General features: G+C 41.0%; 1 protein-coding gene across 1 annotated transcript; it reads right to left on the bottom strand.

The window, feature by feature from the left end:
• Nucleotides 1-707: 707 nt before the first annotated feature.
• RBP3 (retinol binding protein 3) lies at nt 708-16,580 on the bottom strand. Its single transcript, XM_057371015.1, has 4 exons — nt 13,451-16,580; nt 6,468-6,658; nt 3,533-3,675; nt 708-1,715 (listed from the first exon to the last, which is right to left on the bottom strand). The coding sequence occupies exons 1-4, from the start codon at nt 16,496-16,498 to the stop codon at nt 1,387-1,389; spliced, it is 3,711 nt and encodes a 1,236-aa protein (XP_057226998.1). The 5' UTR covers nt 16,499-16,580; the 3' UTR covers nt 708-1,386.
• Between the last annotated feature and the right edge of the window lie 4,588 nt (nt 16,581-21,168).

Here is a 21,168-nt window from a genome sequence, read left to right as displayed (position 1 = left end):
CTACTCCATTTTTTTCCATATTAAGAATATTTAATATTCTTCATATATCACTTTACATGAAATTCTATATGGGTTTTAATTCATTAAAATATTTTCCACAACACTGAGAAGTTTAACAACAAGGTAATGCATAAAAATCAGAACATGAAAATGATTCAAAAGAGTCCAGGTTAGTGATCACACTGAGTGTAGTTGATAAGACAAAGAAGTAATTAAAAAAAAGATGGAAAATACATTTAGTTCTTAAAATKTTCTTCTTATAAAAACTTGAAGTCAACTGTTTAACACAATTTAATTAAAAAAAAATTGTCAGGAACTTACAAATGAGCAAGTGAACACCAATGTGTAACCATTATAGACTCCAAATGAACTTTGGGGGACCATTTCCCTAATTTAATTACCTTAAAACTGGCATTCTGTAGAGATGAGAAAATCTGAGATCTARATTAGAGTTACATGTATTTCTAAATAATTACAAAGATAGATGTTTAACTATGAATTGTAAGAAAGATGAGGAATTTTGTACATTGAGCTCATGTCAGTATCTATGTTAGTTGCCCTGGAATACACCATTATTCTATATGTAGCCTGATAGCAGGGTACAAGGGATATTTTTCAGCTTTTTTTTTTGCTTTTTTTTTTTCCCCTTTTTTTTTTTTTTTTTTTTTTTCTTTGGGGCAGGATACAACAATCTAATTTGAGCCTTAAGTAAAAACATATGATTCTTTTCCTTTGGCCAGTTGATCTGAGTACTGGTTGAAAAAGTTGATGTACTGCCTTTGTCTTGCTGATCCTACCCTCTGACAGATACTCAGAGAGAAGCAGGCATGTTCCTTTGAAATATCAGGAGTCTGGGCAATCTTGACACACTGGGAATTCTTATTTTTGGTACATTTAAAGATGAAACTAAAAAGAGAGTTAATTATCTCTTGCAGTTTGGAAAACAAACTCTTCCAACTACTGTTAATTTTTAAAGGTGTATAAATAGGAATGTACACAATTTCCAAAGGAGAAGACGTGCCTTTTCTGTCTTTGAAGTAGTTCACATGCTTTCAGTACTGACAACTGGGATTTTCTATGGGGCCAAAGGAAACCTGTGATTGGTAGCTAAGAAACTGACACACTGAACATTTACGTTGGATTACAGGACAGGAATCCAGAAACCCCAGTGAATTATTGAAGTAGTTCAACCATGCACAGAAAGAACTGGGTTCCACAGAATGGGGAAAAATATCAGCATGCTGGAAAGGACTCACTTTGAGCTATGGACAGAGACCCAATCACTGACCATAGAGATTGAAATGAGGTTCCCACTGCTTTCTAGGGTTTACATTTGGGTGGCTAGCTTTCTTTTCATAAGAACTAGGGACATGTTCCTTCACTGGGCTATCTGGAGCTGTGTAGGTGAGCATTGAGCATCTCCTTTGCTTTGACAAGTGCAGTTTCAGCTGGTGTTTCTATGTGAGGAGGCACTCCTTTCCCTTCCCAAGAAGTGCTGTCTGCAGAGATGACTGATCTGGAGGTGGGGATGAAGATGTAGAAGTTGGTTTCATCTACCTGATACGTCTGTGGGGAATGGCAGCCACCACTGGTCTGCTCCCCAATGATGAGAGCTCTGCCCAGTCTCTTCATTATGGATACAAACTCTTCAGCAGCCCCAGCTGTCACAGCACTGGTAAGGATTATCAGCCCTTTCTGAGAGCCGTACCTCTCCCCTGTAAGGTAGGACAAAACCCATCAGAAATGAATTAATTTTCAGAGATTTATTTGTATAATGGAGCAAAGAGAAGCCAAGATAGAGGCTTCACTCCCTACCTTCTCTTAACAACCTAAGAAGTTTGGAAGTTTGTACCTGTGATAGCATTAAATACTTGTAACACTAGCCCAGACTCTATGCTGTAAAAAAATGCTGTCTCCCTATGTGGTGCTCTTGTGCCACCAGTTTCTGGTTATGAGCTCCATCAGCTCATGATTACTGCTGTTAGCTCTTCTGGGGCTTTGACTTTGACAGGAGCTCCAGATCACATCAGAGTAGTGGAATAAATAGGTGAGAAAAATGACATTTTCCATTGTGCAGCAGGAGTAGTCAAAGCTTATCCAAAAGTATCTTCAGTTTCACCATCATCCCTGCTTTATGGACATGATTGTCACAGAACTTAGCCTGCAATTAAGTAGGCATTATTTTATGGAATTACAATCATAGTGGTTTCCCACAGTTTTTATATAGTTTGTGAGTAGAAGCAATACATGGCCTTGGTCCCAAACTCTGCAACAAATACCCCTTTATTATTAGGATCTGAGCCAAGTTACCTCATTTTCTTACATAAAAAAAAGCTGACAGAAATAGGAAGGATTTTGAACCTTATTTTCAAAATATCTGAATATATCTCTTTTTGAGAGTTTAGTTTCCTTGAAAAGGTGACCAATGGCTAATAACTAGGATTTGAAAACTTGAAAATTAAACTGCTCTAAAAATATCGTTCTATAAGAAAGTAATAGTGTGACATACAAATTCTCATGCCAAATTCTAAGAGAGAGGCCAATAGCATGGTAATTAATTTTCACACCATCTTTGGTCTTCTCATTTCGCTATAAACACAATAACCATTAGAAGACTCTTTTCACAGTAGATATATATAATACAGGACCAGATCCAGTTCCTTTGAAGTTAATATGCCTAATAGTCTGCCTGTTCTCTTTGATGGGAACTGGAATGTGTCCATAGAAATCATATCCCTTAGCACAACCCACCTCTGACTGCCTGGGAAAATAGATGGACCCTGCAGACTGTGACAAACTTTAACCATTTCAAGTATGATCCAGGCCAACAACTGCAGACACCATTAACTTTTTTCTACTGCCTTATAGGGAAAAATAACTAAACCCCATGTTTAAGGCCTCAGCACTCTAACTGCAGTTCATGAGCACTGAAGAGCTCTGTTTCTGCCTGTTGCAGCATCTGCGTGTTTCAACTTCCACAAACAGTAGGGCAGGGTATGTGTGGGGGGTGTGTGACACATTGCCAAATGCTTCAAACTCACCCAGATGTGCAAAATACAGTGCTTTATTTTCTCCTCTCTGGACAAACGGGGGTGTTACGGTGTCTTCATCTACTGATGTAGTGGATTACACAGGTAGGTAGTAGGGAACTACATATAAAACTGTATGGGAGTATTGGAGGAGACATTACTAGAAGTCTRGGTAGCACTTGATTCATTTTTAATTTTGGCAGCTTTTTAAAGCAACAAGTTACAGCTGCTACACACAGCATTTGGCTGAACTTCTGGGGACCAATTTATAAACCTCTGTGCCTAACATACCCGATTCCTAGGAGTGATAAATTATTTGTAGATGGCATTGAGGGACATGGCTGAAATGCACATTTTTTGTTTCTACATTCTCTAAACAGCTTGAGCAGATCATGGCAGGTGCTTTCACCAAATAAGTTAGAGCATTTAATGGGTCACTTTGAAATGCACAAAGGAGAGATATCTGAAATGAAAAGCTACTCTGAAAAGAAATTGTCATTTACCTTTGAGCTGTGGCTGGGTCCACATCTCCTTTACTGAGTCACTGGGTCTGTCATAAACTTTGTCCAAGAGCACTGGGTGTCCTTCATCAAAGAAATACGAGCATAGGATTGCTATGGGTGTAGTGGAGCCTCCAATATTGTACCTTTTCAAAAATTAAAAATATTAAGGAAGCAAGTGAAAATTTGTGTCAGGCAGTAAATCTCCTAAGTATTGTTTCTTAACATCAGTCCCAAAAAAAGCTTCTTATGGCTACATTTTGATACATTTACATTCATTCTTCCGTATCAGCATTTGCTGATCTATCAGAGAAATAAAATCCTGTCTAGGAGTGTTGGACTGTTACTGCCCACTTCAAAAGAAAACACAAAACTTAAAAGTCTATTTTCTTCTTGATGTAACCTAGAAAAAAATCAGAAAGCAAGCAAAGACTAAATCTGCAGAGAAACGTCAGATCCTTGTTATTCTTCTGCTCTGAATAATCTTGCTGTTCCTGACGTAGGCAGCAAGGAGTGAATACCTGAACCCTAACACATAAAAGTAAACCCTAATTAAAGCAACATATGTTTGTAGAACTGTTGTGTTCTTACTTTTTGCTAYACAAAATGAGAAAACTTAGTGGTTTAGATGAGGCCTTTTTTTTTCTGTACCTAAAGATTGTGTTAGCTGCTTCATTTAGCACAGTCATAGTTGAAAACTTCGGTTGCAGTTTCATTCCATACCAGTCTCTGAAGATTAAATTTCTGAGGAGCCTGTCATTGGAGAACCCCTGCTATGAATATACACAATTGACTACTAAAATATTTTTGCCTGCCACTTTTCACTAATAGTAGAGCACATACAGGTCTACAAATGTTTGTACTTTGTTTACTGATTGAGGGTGGATACAGTGCTTTCCTGTAGGTGATGTTAGGATTCCCTAGCACAGACATTCCCTGGACATTTCAGCAAAAACCTGTTAGAAAATKAGTTTATTCAGTTCAATCTATAGCTAAGCTTTTTCACCTCCAGAAAAGGATCAGATAATCCAGGAGGCCTCTGCTCCAAAGAGTGAAGCTACGTCTTTATTCTTCAGCATCTGGGAGCTGTATGATTTACACAGTGACTGGTTAGAAGTTAAATAACCATCTTGAGTGTGTCCCTGATAGTGCTGTGCTGCCAGGAGGTGCTGCTGCTGCACAGCCCATGAGACAGCTCAGCCCAGCAGAGCCCAGTTCCCCACAGGTGCCACCGTGGCTGAAGATGGTGGCAGGCAGAGCAATGCTGGAATGCTCTTCCTGGGACTCTCTTGCAGTAACTTTAGTAATAATGACTGAGTAGCTTCCAGTGTTTTAACTTAATTTTTGGATGCTAGTACTCCTTTTTACGGATGTCTTGTGTGACCTTAGAGAGGCCTTTTAGTTTATCAGTGTCTCTTGTCAATGCCATGAGTATTAAAAATATGACGTTCATAAGTGGCACAGCTGTTCCATGAAGGGTAACTATTAAGGTGAAAGATATTATGCATTATGGTTAATCCCATGCAAAATTGAAATTATCCAAATATGAAGATCGTGAGTGGCCCAGCTGTTTCAGGGAGGAAAATTCGTAAAATGAGAAACATTAYTCATTACAGTTAATCCCATGAAAAATTTAAATCATCAGCGTTAAAATTATAAGGTTGGCTTAGGGACAATTTCAAAAGGTTTGTTTGGGGTTCTCTTTAAAATGCATTCAGAGACTGGGTCTTTTATGTGCACTCAAAGGACTGGAAATACATTAGATATTAAAAAAAAACCCAACAAAACCAAATCAACATGAGAAAAAAATTATGAGACCATTTGGTACCTGAGATACTATTTCATCTTTGCTGTTTCMATGTTCCCAGCCCTGAAATTTTTAACTTGGGAGAAAACTGGGCCAAGAAAGAGGAAAGTYCCGTCCTATCTCAAGTCTATTGGAAGATGGTGGTGCTTTTGCTGAAATCAAGTTCAGTCATGGGTGTGTTATGTTGGCTGCTGCCTTGCCTCCTCTCTGCTCACACAGTAGGGTCTCTGTCTCTGCTCTCATCACTGTACTCATCTTTTCCTCCCTAWGCTGCAAATCCCACAAGAATTTTAAGAAGATTGCCAAATATTAAGAGCCCATGCTAATAACAGACATGAGTGATTCTAGCATTAAAACCAAGTTCTTGCAAAGTCCTTACTTTCTTTGGTTTATATTTGTAATGTTCTGGGCTCACACATTAGCTCTGGACCACAAGTCCATTGCTTCCCTAAATATTGTGTAGGAAACRTGTATTTTTTAATATTAATCTGCTTTGATAGCTGGCAGCACATGGATGACATCTTAAGGCTGGTAAGATTTGGAGCACTGTTGACACACTGGAGTGTCCAATAGAATTGCAAGCTGAGAGYAGGTGAATGCTGGTGCAGCTTCGTATCCAGGAGTGCTGCAGTACCTGTAAGCACCTCTGTGCTCTGTGCACAAGGGCCATCCTGTACAGAGCTGATTGTCCAGAATTATTTRGCACTGCAGATAGGGCAAATTAAATGTGGTGATACAGCCTTACAYATGGCTTGTCTTTTTGACTGTTGAATCACTTGGCCACTACATGAAGTAAAATATTTATTTTATATGTATATATATGTGGCACATGGAGAGTTAGATTAGAAAGAAATTAGGGAAATAAAACACATGTGACATGMGGAATTGCATTCTGCAAACTATTCCCTGAATTTGCCTATTTAGTTCTAAACATCTCAAGTGATGATTCAATTTATCTTGAGATATACTTCCAGACTGTTATTATTTTCTTTGGCTGTTTTCCTTTTCTCATTTAATCCCAGCAGTGTTAGCCTGTAAACAGGACAGTAAGCCATGTAAAGTGAATTCACTCTGTTACAAATAAAATACTGTTTTGAAAGAGCTTTGGTTATTTGCCATTCAAAGGTTTACCTCATGTCTATGATTAATGCATCTGTGTGAACAATCTTCTTCCAAACATGCTCTACCAGTAGGTCGGACACCTGGGTTAGAAGTTCACTGTCTCCAAACATATCAAATCTCAGATAGCCGATGTTGTTTTCAAATACATTCGTGTGGAATGAAAATTTAATCAAATCTTCAAATACTTCTGGCGGAGGGATCTGAAAGAGTTTAGAAAAACAAAACAAATCATTTGCTGGCACTGGTAGCTTGAAAAAAATTATGTGGGTTAAGTTTAATCCAGGTGGGACATGTGTGAGGAATGTGACCAAGTTGGAAAAACATAATAAATTTTACAATATTTTTGCATATTAAACATAGATTAGCATTGGCTGATGCATTTTTGTGCAGTAGAAGGTGCATTAATAAGATGCCCAGAATCTGGATCAGGCACCTATTTGCCAGAGCTCAGTTTATTTTTCAAAAATACAGGAATTTCCTTGGAGCAAAGAGGCTGCAAGAACAACCCCAGCCTGCAGTACAGATCCCTGTCCCAGGCCTGCCACCCAAGCCCACATGTTGCCTCCATGAGTTCTTTCTAAACACGGCTCCTGGGTATTTCATAATCTCTTGATTGGCCTCATCTGACAAACAGCTGCTGGCTGCACATGCCAGTGGCCCCAGCCCCTCATAATGACCCCGTCTCTGTGACACTGAGGAACTTGATAATGTTGGGCATGTGCTAGGATACTCGTGAAGTAGACATGCTAAATCTCTTCTRTGGTGGCCATGTGCCTGGAGTCTCACGTGTTAGGTTGTGATTTATGTAATTTTGCTTAGCTTATGTTAATAAACAGCAGACATTTTTTTAGTAGCAATGTGTGGCCAAATAATAAAGTTATCACTGTATGCATTGAGACATATCAGTTCCTATTGTCAAACTTCTGTTTTCATGCAATATCTGAAAATGAAATAGTCTCCTTCAGCTTGAGATAAGAATTTAAAATATATTTGACTTATGTGACCTTTAGCCATTTGGTCTTTTCTCCTYATGGTTGCACTGAAAATGGTGTTATTCCTTCTTTTTGATCAGTTGCCCTCTGCCATAGCTCAGCCCCAGACAATCCATGTGTTTACATCCAAAAGAACAAGGAGTAAGCAGTGTGTGATGTGCTAGAAGGTGCTCTTCCAGTCCACAATATGCCACAGAACTGGGGATGCACTTSAGCTGTCTGCAACTATAGAGAAGTCAAGTAATCTCCTGCCCTCCATATAGTGCTCTGGCCTGGAGTAGTGCTCCTGCCAAAAGCAGGTCTGCCACAGCAGAAAGAGTTTTTTCCAAGGTGTGTAAATGCAGCTGTGTTTGACACAGCTCGACGTTACCTTGGGGAATATTACCCAWCATGTCACACTTCATCTTTCAGTCCCTGATATATACCAAAATAGCCAAAATTTCAATCATTAATTTAAAAGCCCTGTTGGCCAGTAGTTGTTGATGTGATGATAAGAGCAAACTCTTTTCTGTACCCTCCTTTATCACTATATCTTGTGAAAATAACCATTGTATCTGGACGGTAAACGCATCAGTCCAGCACTACTGAGTATGTCATTTCCAATCCACTTCCCAGTGACAGCAATGCTACTTGATCTGCCCGCTGTACTTTGATTAACAAATCAGTTTTGAAAAATATATCCAGCATGCATCGATTGTTGACAGAACTTATACCTAGTTCAGAGATACTGGTCCCCCCCTCCCAGGAAGAAAATAAAAACATCACTCATTTAGTAACATCTACAAATAAAATGGATGTGTTTCTCTCAGCCACTTACTAACGATCTTTTAACTGAACACACAAATGTCTTATCTCTGTCTCCAGCGATAATTGATAAATGCATATCCATAATTATGTTGATTAAGAATAATATTTGTCTGATAATTTTTTTCTCTACTTTTTCTTTTACGGTGATGTATCCCATTTTTGTTCCCTAAGGACTTCAGCATTTCTAAATCTTCAAAATTCATTACAAATTTCAAGGTGGGCAGGTTGCTCTCAAAGCCTGAGGTCTCATGGGATGAAATATATKTGCAAGGATTTAAATGAAAGCTCTTCGTGGCTGCAGGAAAAGGTATGAAAATGTTTCTCTTCTAAAAGCTGTAAGACTGGAAATCAGATGAAAAGCACTCAGAATTAAGTTCTGAGGTGCCAGGGAAAGCATCTGAATATTTCAGCAGAAGAGGTAAGGAGCCTGGGACAGGCATTAGAGAGTTACTGCCCTGCAGAACTGCAGGTTCATGACACTGGCACATGGGCCACGGGCTGCTGGTACCTGAGGAGAGAAGTCAAGTTTCAGGGAGCAACCATGTGCTCTCCTTTGCARGGCAGGGCTCTGTTTGCTGCCTAAGGACAAGCTGGGACAGGATGCAGCTGAAAGTAAGACCCTGCTGCTCAGTCAGACAATGTTTACATACAAATGACTTGATGTTAAATATAAACCCTCAGGTGCACACTGTAAGCAATGTGGCTGGACTAAAGGACCTCCAAGCTAACTCCAGTTTAAGCCAAGGAAAACTTTTTTCATTAACTATATAGTGTCTACAGTCCTATTCTGCAGASTCCTTCCACAGGTGAGTGGCCTAAGTAGAAGACAGCCTATGACATAAAACAGGACCTTAGAATGCTGCCCTGGGACTTGAGCATGAAGTTTCATCCCTGATACTGTTACTGATACAAACCCCAACCATGAGCAAACCACTTTTCCAATTGTGCCTTTCTTCCCTCTTTTCTCTTCTTTCATCTCTCCCTTAAGTAGTTTTGTCTGTATAATTTTTGTCTGTTTAATTTTTTGTGCWGACCATTGTAAGGTAACTGATTTCCATCAAGGTTGCTAGAGTTGTCAACCGCTGCCTGTTAAAATATTATCAGCTAATACCCTTATGCCATTGCAAACCCCAAGATTAGTTAAAGAATCATGAAATTTTGAGAGCTGAGTTGCTGGTTACACCATTCTTAGTMGATTATTTGAGTTCCTTCTGCACCCTCACAGGCTGAAATGGAACTATCCATCCTAGTAGGGCCCCCAGCTCGAGGACTGAGCAGGATCAGCTATAGTCCTGACAGCTCATTCTCACTTGCTCTTAACAACACACATTTTACTGGATGATTTCCAGGCAATCCACTCAAGTACGTCACCAGCCTTACTATTAGAAAGATGTTTTTAAAATCTAATGTAAACAGTCTAAGTTCACTACTTTGTACTGTTTAACTGCATTACTTCTTGGATTATTTACTATGAATAAGRGAACAGATTATTCTTTTCATATTTGAAACAGTCTTACGTATCTGAAGACTGTTTTCAAGTTTCCTCTCAGTTTCCTTGTTTCTGGAATAAACAACTCAAATATTTTAAACGTTTTCCAAGATTACTTTTATTCAGTGTTCTCTTTACTCTCTGTTCCTCTCTTCTGCTGTCTCACTATTTGAGCCACATCTTTCCAGAATGTCATTGCCCTASACTGCGCATATTATACTCTAGAGGAATATCTTCTAGACCAAAATGTAGCAAAAGATTTAATGTCTTATTGATTATATTCTTCCTTATCCATTCCAGTTTGATGATGATGAGCATTTACTGCAACAGCTTTAAACTATTGACTTGTGTTCAGCGTATGAACTCTGAAGAGCCCATTTACATTTTTATAGGACTCTCCCTGAACAAGCTGCCTTCCTCCCAGAGTTATGCAGCGGATTACTATCACCCTAAAAAAATGTAAGCAAGAATTGCAAAAAGTGAAGAGCCAATGAGAGTTAAACATGAGACACTTTTCTCTTGCATAAACTCTTGTACAGTTCCACTGATTTTGCTGTGGTTGAGTTGATATAAATCAGCATCATATAGACCTACAACTATTTTTTTTCCATTGGTTAGCAATAGATGTAGCAATTTGATTATTTACCTTGACACTTGGAGGCTGACCATTTTGATTTCACTCATTAATGAAGGGATATAAGCAAACTGTACTTCTTTCTGGTGAAACATCTCTAACTGTTGCCTCCTTCAGCACATACAATACTCTTCTATACATATGTACTATTCATCTGGAAATAGGAGGACTTGAAATGCAGGAACAATTTTTGCCTTTAATTCTGATCATCATTTTCAGCTGCTTATCTAAACCATCATTACAAAAACTCTCTTAGGTGTAAAAACTACATAAAAAGTATTTGGTGATTAAGAAGGGGCCAAAAGAATCATTCAGGAAGACCTCTTCTCACTTAAAATGTCCATAATRCTTATGCCAAAATCAGGCCACAGTTCTTCCTTAGGTAGGCACTCAGTCACAAACACAAATGTTTCAGTATGGAAAGAAAGGTATGACTGGAGCGGGAGAGAAAGACAAACAGAAGAATAAGAAGCAGGGATTATTGAATTGCAGCTCAGCAAGTTAACGGAGYGCTGCCTTATAAGCAAAATGTCATTTTCTGGATCACAAACAATAGATACAAAATTTGCCTCTGGGAAGACTGACTTTGGAAAGTGGCATTTATGCAGCTGACAACCCTGAGTGGCAGTGACCTTGCTGCTGCWTAGAGGAGACATATTCACTGTATGCTGTATTATGCTTCAGCAGCTATTCTAGTGCAGCAGATGCAAAGGTCTGCACGCATTTCACTTGTCTGTCTCCTATGTCCCATCCCATCCTTTCTGTAGTTATTCATCATCACTTTCAGTTAATTGTGTTGGATCTGCTTCACCGTCAAGGTCATTAACAGTAAAATYCTCCTGTCAAGGGAGAGGGTGGCTTGGAAGGTAGGTAGCACAAGAGAAAAACTAGCTCTTAGGTTTCTAAGGAAAAAATATGATATAAAGAGAGCCACTATGTCCATGTACCAGGCTGCCATTTTTTTTTTTTTAATTATTTTGTTTTATTTACAAACACAAGTAGTGCCATCATATATGTTTCACTGTAATGTAAAGGTATTTGCTCTCTGGGGTATACCTGAAACATTCCACATAAAGCATCCCTCTTACACCTGCAAAAGCAAAACAGGAGACGTAGGTACTATTGCTGCCCAGGGCTCTGTGGAATGGGTGAATTTTCTTTTACCTGTGTCAAGGAAAACCTTTAATGACTTCAGTGTCTTCATTAACAYCTTAATGCTCTCTTGTCTATTTGACTCTATGAGGGAATGGTTAGGGCTCTGGAAACCATTTTAGTCTCATAAGAGATGTGAATCTCTGCTCTTTATGCATTATTTCATCTTGGAGAAATCTCAYATTTGTCCTGATTTCCTTCTTCTGGATGTATCCCTGACCTCTTTTGATCATTTTGCTTGACAAAGAACTATGGTAAAACGAAAGCATTGAATAGTATCATTCTTAATAGTATTTCTTCACTAGCTCTATCAAGATCAGAATTTCATGTCATGTGACAAATAAAATAAATATAAATAAAGTAAGTAAGATCTGAACAAGTAAAAACTACCAACAATATTCATTAACAGCCTTCAGTGAAGACAGTGACTAATTTGCAACATTTGTCTACATTGCAGAGTGGGGAGAAATTCTACAATATTCATTAACAGCCTTCAGTGAACACAGTGACTAATTTGCAAGATTTGTCCACATAGCAGAATGGGAAGAAATTCTAATGTATGACTACTAATATATTCATAATAATTTAGCAGGGAAGTCTGCCAAAAACATTGAAATATCTTTAGAGTGAAGTTTTTTACACTCAAGCAAGTTAGTAAGGAGAATGCTGGAATAGAAAACTCCATGAATTTATTATTTCCATGTAATTTTAGGGACAAAAATGGGTCCAGCATCTCTTGGTCAACAAACTTGAAAAAAAAAAAGTCCTTCCCTGGCAATGCTTAGACTTTGTCCTTGACCTTAGTGTTTGTGATAATACCACAAAGATCAGGGCCACTTTAAATCATGCATGCCAAAAATTTCAGATTGTGGAAGTCCATGGATTTCCTCCCCCAGGAAACATTTAATAGTTACCTGACACTTGGTCTACTCTGGTTCATTGCAAAGGCAAATGCATTCTCTTCAAAAAGTAATTTTATGAGTCCCTGGAGAAAATAGGTCTCTGATAACCACGCTAGTGCAGTAGCCAAAAAGCAGCTAACTCCATCCAAGAAGGGGATCAGGTTATCCTAACCCTCTATTTAATTTGAAGATGGAATTTTAACAAGTGCTCCTGGGAGCTCCCTCCAGCACAACAATGAACAAGAAAGATTGCCAAGGCAGACCAGTGTATAAACACTCAGGCTCAGAACAAAGCACAGACTGTTATGCAAACCACACAGCAAKGGCAAAAGTAGATTATTAAAAATCAATTTCTCCCTGGGGTCACCTAACTTCCACCCAGATACTTCTTMCAAAGTATTTCTAGGACACTGGGAAACTGTCTGGTGCTGAGCTTGAGATACAATTAGAGCAACTTTCCATTGCCACTACCAAAGGAGTAGTGCTTATTGGTCTGGTGTAATAGATCTCAGCTACTGCAATTTTATGTAGAAAAGTCCCTCTAAGAGTACATGGCTGCATGTTTACTGAGTGTATACRTTTACTCTAGCCCAACTAAACTTCCCTTAAATCACAACCTGCGTATGAAACCAGAGGTTTTCTGCATTGATTTATTACAGCTGGAAAAGCTGCAGCATTGAAAAAGGAGGGATCACAGAGACAGTGAGATATCTTCCCTCTAATCCTGAAGCCTTGCATTTTTGCATGTGGCATATGGCAAATGACATTCACAGCCTGAAGGCTGTTCCCAAAAGGCATGCACCCACAGCTACCATCTAATACCACAAGCTGCTACCCTGACTTGGCTAAGTGTCAGAGACACTCAGTCTGTGAAACCTACTCAGGCATTGGCTTCTCCTCTGCTACAGGTAAACCCTGGTGGGGTTTATGGTACAGGCTAGAAAAAATATAAGGTATCTGACTCAATGCTCCCATTCCAGCTGTCATMTCTATAGATGAGTGCAAGGGAACTGTACCTGTTTTGGCATGATCCCTGGGATGCTGTCCTTGGCATGTTCAGGGATATAGAGTAACTTCAGGTGTTCATCACCAGAAAGAGCTTGTAAGATGGCAGTCACCTTCCTGGCGAGTTCTTCCTCTGTATGGATCCTTTTGTAATTGTCTTTGTTGATGTTCTTCGTGAGGTTGGATGCTATAACAGTTCCAATGTCAACAAAGGCATAATTATCTGCCACAAGCTTGCCTACAGTTTGCAGTATCTGTGGCAACTGGGCACGCAGGTTGGCAATGTGCTGAGCTATAGCCATGGCTTCACTGGCCTGGATAGTGATGTGTGGCTCCACCCCAGACACACTCCATACTTTCCCAGTGACTGGGCTGAGCACCACTTGGCTGGGGATGGAGGCATACAGGGAACTGTTGCCTACACGATAAATGCCCACTGAGAGGGATCCACCAACTGTGGGCTCACCAATAACTGTGGCCCGGTGTAGATCCTTCATGGAGCGAGTGAAAGCTTCAGCTGCTGAGCCGCTCATGTGACTTGTTAGGATGTAGATGTCCTTGAGGGAGCCGTATCTCTTGCCAGCAASCTGGGGGAGTGTCCACACCTCTGTGCTGCGCGAGGTGCTACGATCGAAGACAGTGTAGAGGTGCTTCCGAGGCTCAGGCTCAAAGAAGTAGGAGCAAAGTATTGGGATGGCAGTGGAGTAGCCACCTGTGTTGTACCTCATGTCAATAATCATGGCATCTGTGTCCACCAGCTTGTTCCATACCATCTGCAATAGCTGTGGCCCAATGGCCTTCACTGTTTCTGCCTCAGCCATCATATCAAAGCGAAGGTAACCCAGGTTCCCTGGCAACACCTCAATTTTGAAGAGTGCCTCAATGATGTAGCTCAGCTCTTCAGGGCTGGGAATCACATTGGGAAGCTGCTCTTCTGGCGTTGGTTCCACATGGCTGTGGAAGACGTGAAGCCGATGGTCTCCGGAGGCCTCCTGCAAGTCAGTGGTAAGCTGGGAAGCCAAAGTCTCAGGGTCTATAGCTGATCGATAACCTCCTTGGGCCCGTTTGGTGCTGAGCATGGCACTGGCCTTAGCAGCCACTTCTGGGATGGCATAGTGAGCCTCTAGGAGCTGCCCGGTACCCTCCAGGAGTACTCCCATGTTCTTGTGGAAGGCTAGCACTTCTTCAGCTTTCTCCAGAGCATCCTCTGCCAACACTATAGCATCAGGAACAACTCCTCCACCCATCCAGCTTTCCCCATGGTTGTCAATGAAGGTGATAACAGGAACTGTGATGGTCAGGCCACGGGTTATTCCCGGCCCAGGTTGCAGCAGAGGGAAGGTACGGGTGTGTGAGAGGCTTCCTGCTGTGATCTCACCAATCAGTGTGGCACGGCCCAGGGACTGCATGAGGTAAGCAAACTCCTCAGCAGCTGTAGCAGTTTGGTGGCTGGTGAGCAGGTAGATGCCACGCCGAGCCCCGTAGGACTGGGCCAGCAATTCTGCCTGGCTGTTGTGCTCCTGCGTATGGTTGGTGCATCTATCATAAGTTGTGAAGAGATGGACAGGACCAGCAGCAGGGTCTTGGAAATAGGAGAGTAGCACAGGCACAGCAGAGGAGGAAGGGCCTCCAGGGTTGTAACGTAGGTCCATGATCAAGTTCTCTGTATTTTGAAGGGGCTCCCACACTTTGTGTACAATGTAAGGTCCCAGTTTAACAAGCACAGAGGCATCTGCAAACTCATCAAAGCGCATGTAGCCAACATTGCCTGGCAACACCGACACCTTGAAGACAGTATCCACCAAGGCATGCAGCAGCTGCTCATTGTCAGGTAAGTCAGCAGCCATTCCAATTGGCACCTCGGCTGGGGGATTAGCAGCTTCACCTGGTGTCATGACTCGGACCATCAGGCGGGGGTCTTCAGATAAGGTCTGCAATTCAGTGTTGAGTTTGGTGGCCAGGTCCTCAGATGACTGCACAGAAGAGAAGTCAGAGCTGGTGAGGCGTCGCAGCAGCGCAGGCACTCTCTCCACCAAGCTGTAATAGTCCTTTAATATGTTTTTGAGGCGGCTAATGGTGCCAGGCACTGCTCTGCGCACTGCCAGGATGTCCAAGGATTTCTGCAAGGCTTGCTCTGCCTCAGTAGCTACACATGGCATCACCCCACTCACTTCCCAGCTCTGTCCACCCCCACTCAAGGGGCTTACGGATCGTGACACAGGAACCATCATATAGAAATTGGAAGGACCAATACGCAGCTTCTGGATGTCCAGTGAACCCCCGGCTGTCTTCTCTCCAACCGTGATAGCTCTGTTCATGTGCTTGAGGATATAAGCCACATCTTCAGCCACTCCTGTGGTGTGGCGGCTGATCAGAACAATGACATCCTTGTCTTTGCTGTACCTCTTTCCCAACACCTTTGGCAGTGTCCATATCTCTGTGGTGGTGTTGGAGGGACGATTGTATACAGTCTCAACATGCAGCATCTTGTCTTCTTCATGTAAGTATGAGATGATGAAGGGGAGGCCAGAAATCTGTCCCCCAGTGCTGTGACGAAGATCTATCACCAGGGCAGATGTCTCTATCAGTGTCTTCCAGACCTTGTCCACCAGAAAAGCTCCAACTTTCTGCACTACTTCCTCTCCTATGATATAATCAATCCTCAGGTAGCCAACATTGCCCTCCAGCTTGTCATACATGACCACATGCTCAATAAGACTGAGGAGTTGCTCACGGGTAGGGGACACTGCAGCTTCTTGTTTGGGAGCTGCATGTGGTAATGGCTCATAGGAAATCACCAGTCTTGGGTCATTCAGAGCACCTTGCACTCCAGCTGTCAAGACACTGGCCAGCAATTTTGGATCTGAGATGTCCAGGATCTCCCCACTCTTGATTGCTTGTTCAATGGCTTCTTGCATTCCCACTAGGTTTTCAGGATAGCAGTAATTCTCCAGAAGGACTTTAGCCATGTCCAGCACTAAAGTTGGCTGAAAGATTTCCTCAGCAGGTATGCTGCATGTGATCAGAGCTGAAAACAGCAAGAAATATGTCCTGATCATTTTGTCTCTGTGTGGAATAGAAAAGAAGTCAGAAGCTCTTATCAATCAAGATGAGCATAGCTCTCCAATGGCTCTGAGTCACACTGAAATCCCTGTGTTGAATCCAGGTGCACTGAACAGATCTTTTATCTGCATTAAACCTTTAATCTCATTAAAATGGAGTGCATCATCCAAAGTGCACCAATAGATGAAGTTCAGCTCCTTACTACTTCATGGGCCTCTTATGAAACAGTAAAAACTTCAATCATCAAGGAAGATCTTTCTAGCAGTTAATTGTTTACAAAAAGTAATGCATTGCCTGTTGCAAACTGGTCCTAGCTTATCCTGAAAATGGATTGCCTAAATGCAGAATGATTGTTACCAGTTAGAACAGCRATCATTCTGCCTCTTACTGTTATTTATGAAGAGCTTATACCAGGAGATTCTTCAGTGACTTAGTTGTATCAATATTTAATATTCTTTCCGAAGTTGTTGACAATACATTGTCTTTGGTGTTTTTCAGTCTGAACTGCAAAGGACTGTTCTTACATTCTGTGTCTAAGGGCTCCAAACAAGGAACTCCAGACATTTAGCACAGCTCATAAAATCCAAGGTAATGACAGCCTGTTAATTTCTGTGCTGAGAATTGCCAGCATTTTAAACAGGACTTTGAAACACATTTGCTTCAACATAATGCAGCTAAATCTGAGGTGACTTTAATCTTCACAATTTGCACTCAATTAGGATTTACTTGTAATACTGTTGGGTAACATATGGTCATGTCTGATGACAGCTCCCAGCCAATAGACTTCAGGCTCAACATACCAAAATAGAATGTGGGGGGGTTGTTTTCTTCTGCTCACAATGTATTTGGGACCCTATTGTATTAAGAGTTTGAAAGAGGATCAGAACATGCAGGATGCAGGCTGTACCCACTCTGAGCTACAGTATGACATGCCAAAGATTTACAAGAACAGATTCTTGGCTTCAAGTTTGAAATGAATTGCTACCCCAACCATTCTGTTTGCTGGAGGTAGCTACTGGAATAGACTGAAATCTGGGAAGAGCACTTTTTTGTACTGCTGTTGAAATGTTGCTAAGTGTAAATACATGTGGAGGGATGAGCTTAAAGATGGTCTAAGCCTGGCTGGGTGCACTCTGTTGGWGACATGCATGTCTTGAACAAAGCCTGCCTCTCATGACTTTCAACTTTCTATGCAAAGGGTATTACAGATGTTATATACAAGGTGTTAACAGTCACGTCATCTTATTCAGAATGTAATAGACATAGATGACTTGCCATGAAGATCGCAGTCAGAAAGGAGACAAGAATAAACAGCAACTGAGTATTTTAAATCATAGTATGGGTGAAATATCAGCTGTGCCTTCCATACCTAAATGAGGTCTACCTATCACTGCTAAGCTTGTTACATGAAAATTTCTTTCCTAGTATTTAAGGAAGTATTTCCACAGAATAACAATATTCTTCTCCAGTGAGGCCTCAGCTAGAGGTTAAAAATCACAAAATGGCAYTTTCCTGCCTGTGATTGTCATATAATGATAGGATTAGGAGAAAACCCTTCACTATGTTTTCCTGACACTTACTTTGCATTTTATCACAGTCTATATTGATTTTCTTATCAGAAATGCTGGAAAATGTAGATTTTATTTCTAAGATTTTTAGAAATAAATACAGGATCATGATTAGATAAGGCAACACTTCATATCTGAATTTATTTCTCAGGTTATGTATATTCATTCTCATGTATTTTATCATTATCACATTGAAAAAAACCCAGCTGCACAATGTAAATGTAAAATAAATTATTTTTTCCAACATGTGCAACTTAAACTGCTAGGAAAAAAAGTATTTTTCCACACTTGATCTGTTCAGTGATCCATTTCTCTTAAAATTCAATATGAATATTCAATACAGATTTCCTGAATTCAATATGACATGTAACATTTACTACTACCTTGGTAATTCTTTATGAATGGTATTAGAAGGTAAGAATTCTGTGGGGTGTGAATTCTTTAAGATTTGGAGAATGACTATTTGCTTACTCATTTTGAGACAAATATAGCTTAAACTTTTATCAAACATGTTGTTTAATGCAATTCTGTTTATTAAACTCTGAGTAACCAGATCCAAATGTAACTCTACCATGTATTCTAAATTATAATAAAACTCAAGCCAAATTCTTATTTTGATTTTAGTTTTGARCAGAACTAAATAGCTAAGGCCTAGTTTTAACTTTTATAACTCATAAAACTTTATGATCCTTTAAAACCTGTCCACAAGTATTTCATTTTCTGACTTCCTGTGGGTATGAACTTCCCACATACTCTGAAAAGAGGTATTTTTTTTAATCTGTCCCAGACCAGTCTGCATGCACAGTCTGCAGATCATATGCTAAAAATCTTCCACAGGAGCAAGATTAAATGTTTTCCTGTGTATTAGTTGTTTTCTATATTCTGCTCCAATATTCCCCAGTTCTCATCTGCAGCTGGTCCCACCATTCCCTCATCAGACTCATGTAGATATTTGGTCACTGTCAAGTCGCAGTAGCAGGAGGCTCATCTGAAGATGGCAGCAGGAGCAGCTTTTTCACTGGCAGAAATGCCAACAGGATGAAGCTTAAAGCTGGCAAGAAACTAATTTTAGTTTTAGTAAAGACTTCGAATACAGTCATATTTTAAATTAAATGTATGAATTAAAATTAATATAAAGGTAATATCTKGCTCCTAAATACTGAGAGGCAGAGTTTATTTGCTCAAGCACAGGACTATGCTAATGAAATATTTAATGCTTCCAGGACTTCAGTATTTCTAGACAAACTTTCACTGCCTTTTATAGATGTACAAGTCTGGGTCAGTACTACTTCATAGCTGTCTGTGGCAGGTATGACTGGATTGCATCGGTATGGTCTGTCTTTTCTGTTCTGTTCTTGTACTTTCTGTACAAAGGAAACCTTGTACCTGAGTAGGCTTTCTAGGCCCCTTAGAAATAAAAAGCATTAATAATATCACCCTTAGATTGCTTTCTAATTCCCATGCCAAAGAAGTAATAGATTTTTGTCCCAAGGTTTTTCAGTTCTTATGCTGTACAAACTGTCTAGATTAAAATRAAAGTTGAAAGTTTTCTTTTACATTCTTCTAATATTGAAATGTTTCCATTTTATGAAAATGGAAATAGCATTCTGAGTTGTTTAATGATTACATTTTTAGTAAGAAAAAACTTAAATCCAAAATGTCTTGGATTCTGATCTTCTGTTAATATTCCTTCCCCTTCCCCCCTCATTTTACAGTGATCAAGAAAAAGAAAAAGGAATGAGAAGATGATTTATATTTTTAATGAAAGATTGAGTGAGGGCAGAAAAAGTGTACTTCCATTTTGAAATCTCTCTAATTTCAGCGAGGAGCAGGTGGAGAGTCCTTACAGCTTACAAAGCACAGCTGTGATAATCTCACATTGACCAGCTCCACTGCACAGATGCACTGGCATTTTCTAGACAAGTAGAAGATTCAGGAGGTCATCAGGAAAATGCATTTCAAATATGCAACCYGACCCAGTTCAGAAACATGCTTTCGTACGTGTAGTCTCTGAAGAGAATTGGTGTATTTTGTGTTTGCATCATATTGTCTGTATTCTCTACATCCTACATCTTTGATCGATTTCTATGTTTGTTCAGCATGGTACACCAAGAAGAGTTAACCTGYTATAAATATTGAATATTAAAACCTGTATCAAGCCCTCATATCCTGAGGTTCTTATTTGAAACAGTGAGAGCTCCAGTTTCCCACAGCAGGCTTTGTTTAGTGGCCATTGTGAATGGCTGCCACCAAACGATTGGGACTCCTACAGATGGTTCTGCTGAGGGCCTGATGCCCTGATGCCTCATCCTGGCACTGCTGGCTGCCATGCTGACCTCTGGCACCTTTAGCTGTGCAGCTGTAAAGGATCAGGAACTTTGTTTGCCAGCCCCGCACCAAGGGCCAGGCTGCTGGGATGCTGCTCCCTCAGCTCCTGTGGCGTGCTGGGCCATTGTCAAAGCCTCTGTGAGGGCTAATGGYGGGTGCGCCAGGTTCCAGACAAAGCACACACCTCACGGGGTGTCCCCTTTGCCAGGGCTACCCTGAAGCCCTTCTCTGGTGAGGCTTTCAGCTGAATTATGACTGATGGTCCAGCAGAAGCATTATGGAAGAAGACAGAAAAGACACAGGTGCAGCTTCCAAGGACGACACGTTCCTGAGGGCACCAGGAGRCAGAAGCCAGGGAAGACAAGGCAGTGGGCCAGCTTGGAGGCACAGAGAGGGTGAAAGAGGCTGTGGGCAGTCCAGAGCGAGATGGCAGGAGCCATCTCTTTATGCTGAGAGGCTTTAAGGTACTGCGGGTGTGACAGTAAGAAAATGCGTAGAGGCGGCAGTGGTGTAGGGAACCGAGGGGGCGCCAGGAGCGCCTCAGCCTGGAGGTGGCCCGGGGGAGCACGGASCGCCCGACAGCCCGGCCCGGGGGTCCCTCACGGCCCGGCCGTGGCACTGAGGCAGCTCTCAGAGAAAACTCTGAAAGCTGAAGGGAGGTCAAGGATGGCTCTGAGGCCGTCGGAGAGCTCCAGTGAAAGCSGGGGCAGCGCCGAGCAGGTTTGTGCCTGAGGTAAGCGGGCACAGTGTCCCGCCTGTCAGACGGAGAG

Source organism: Malurus melanocephalus, unplaced genomic scaffold (assembly GCF_030028575.1).
Source record: "Malurus melanocephalus ecotype Western Australia unplaced genomic scaffold, MMel_1.1 scaffold_137, whole genome shotgun sequence".
In the NCBI taxonomy this organism is placed as follows: domain Eukaryota; kingdom Metazoa; phylum Chordata; class Aves; order Passeriformes; family Maluridae; genus Malurus; species Malurus melanocephalus.
Note: the sequence above shows the minus strand (reverse complement) of the source record. Positions and strands in the feature narration are given on the sequence as shown.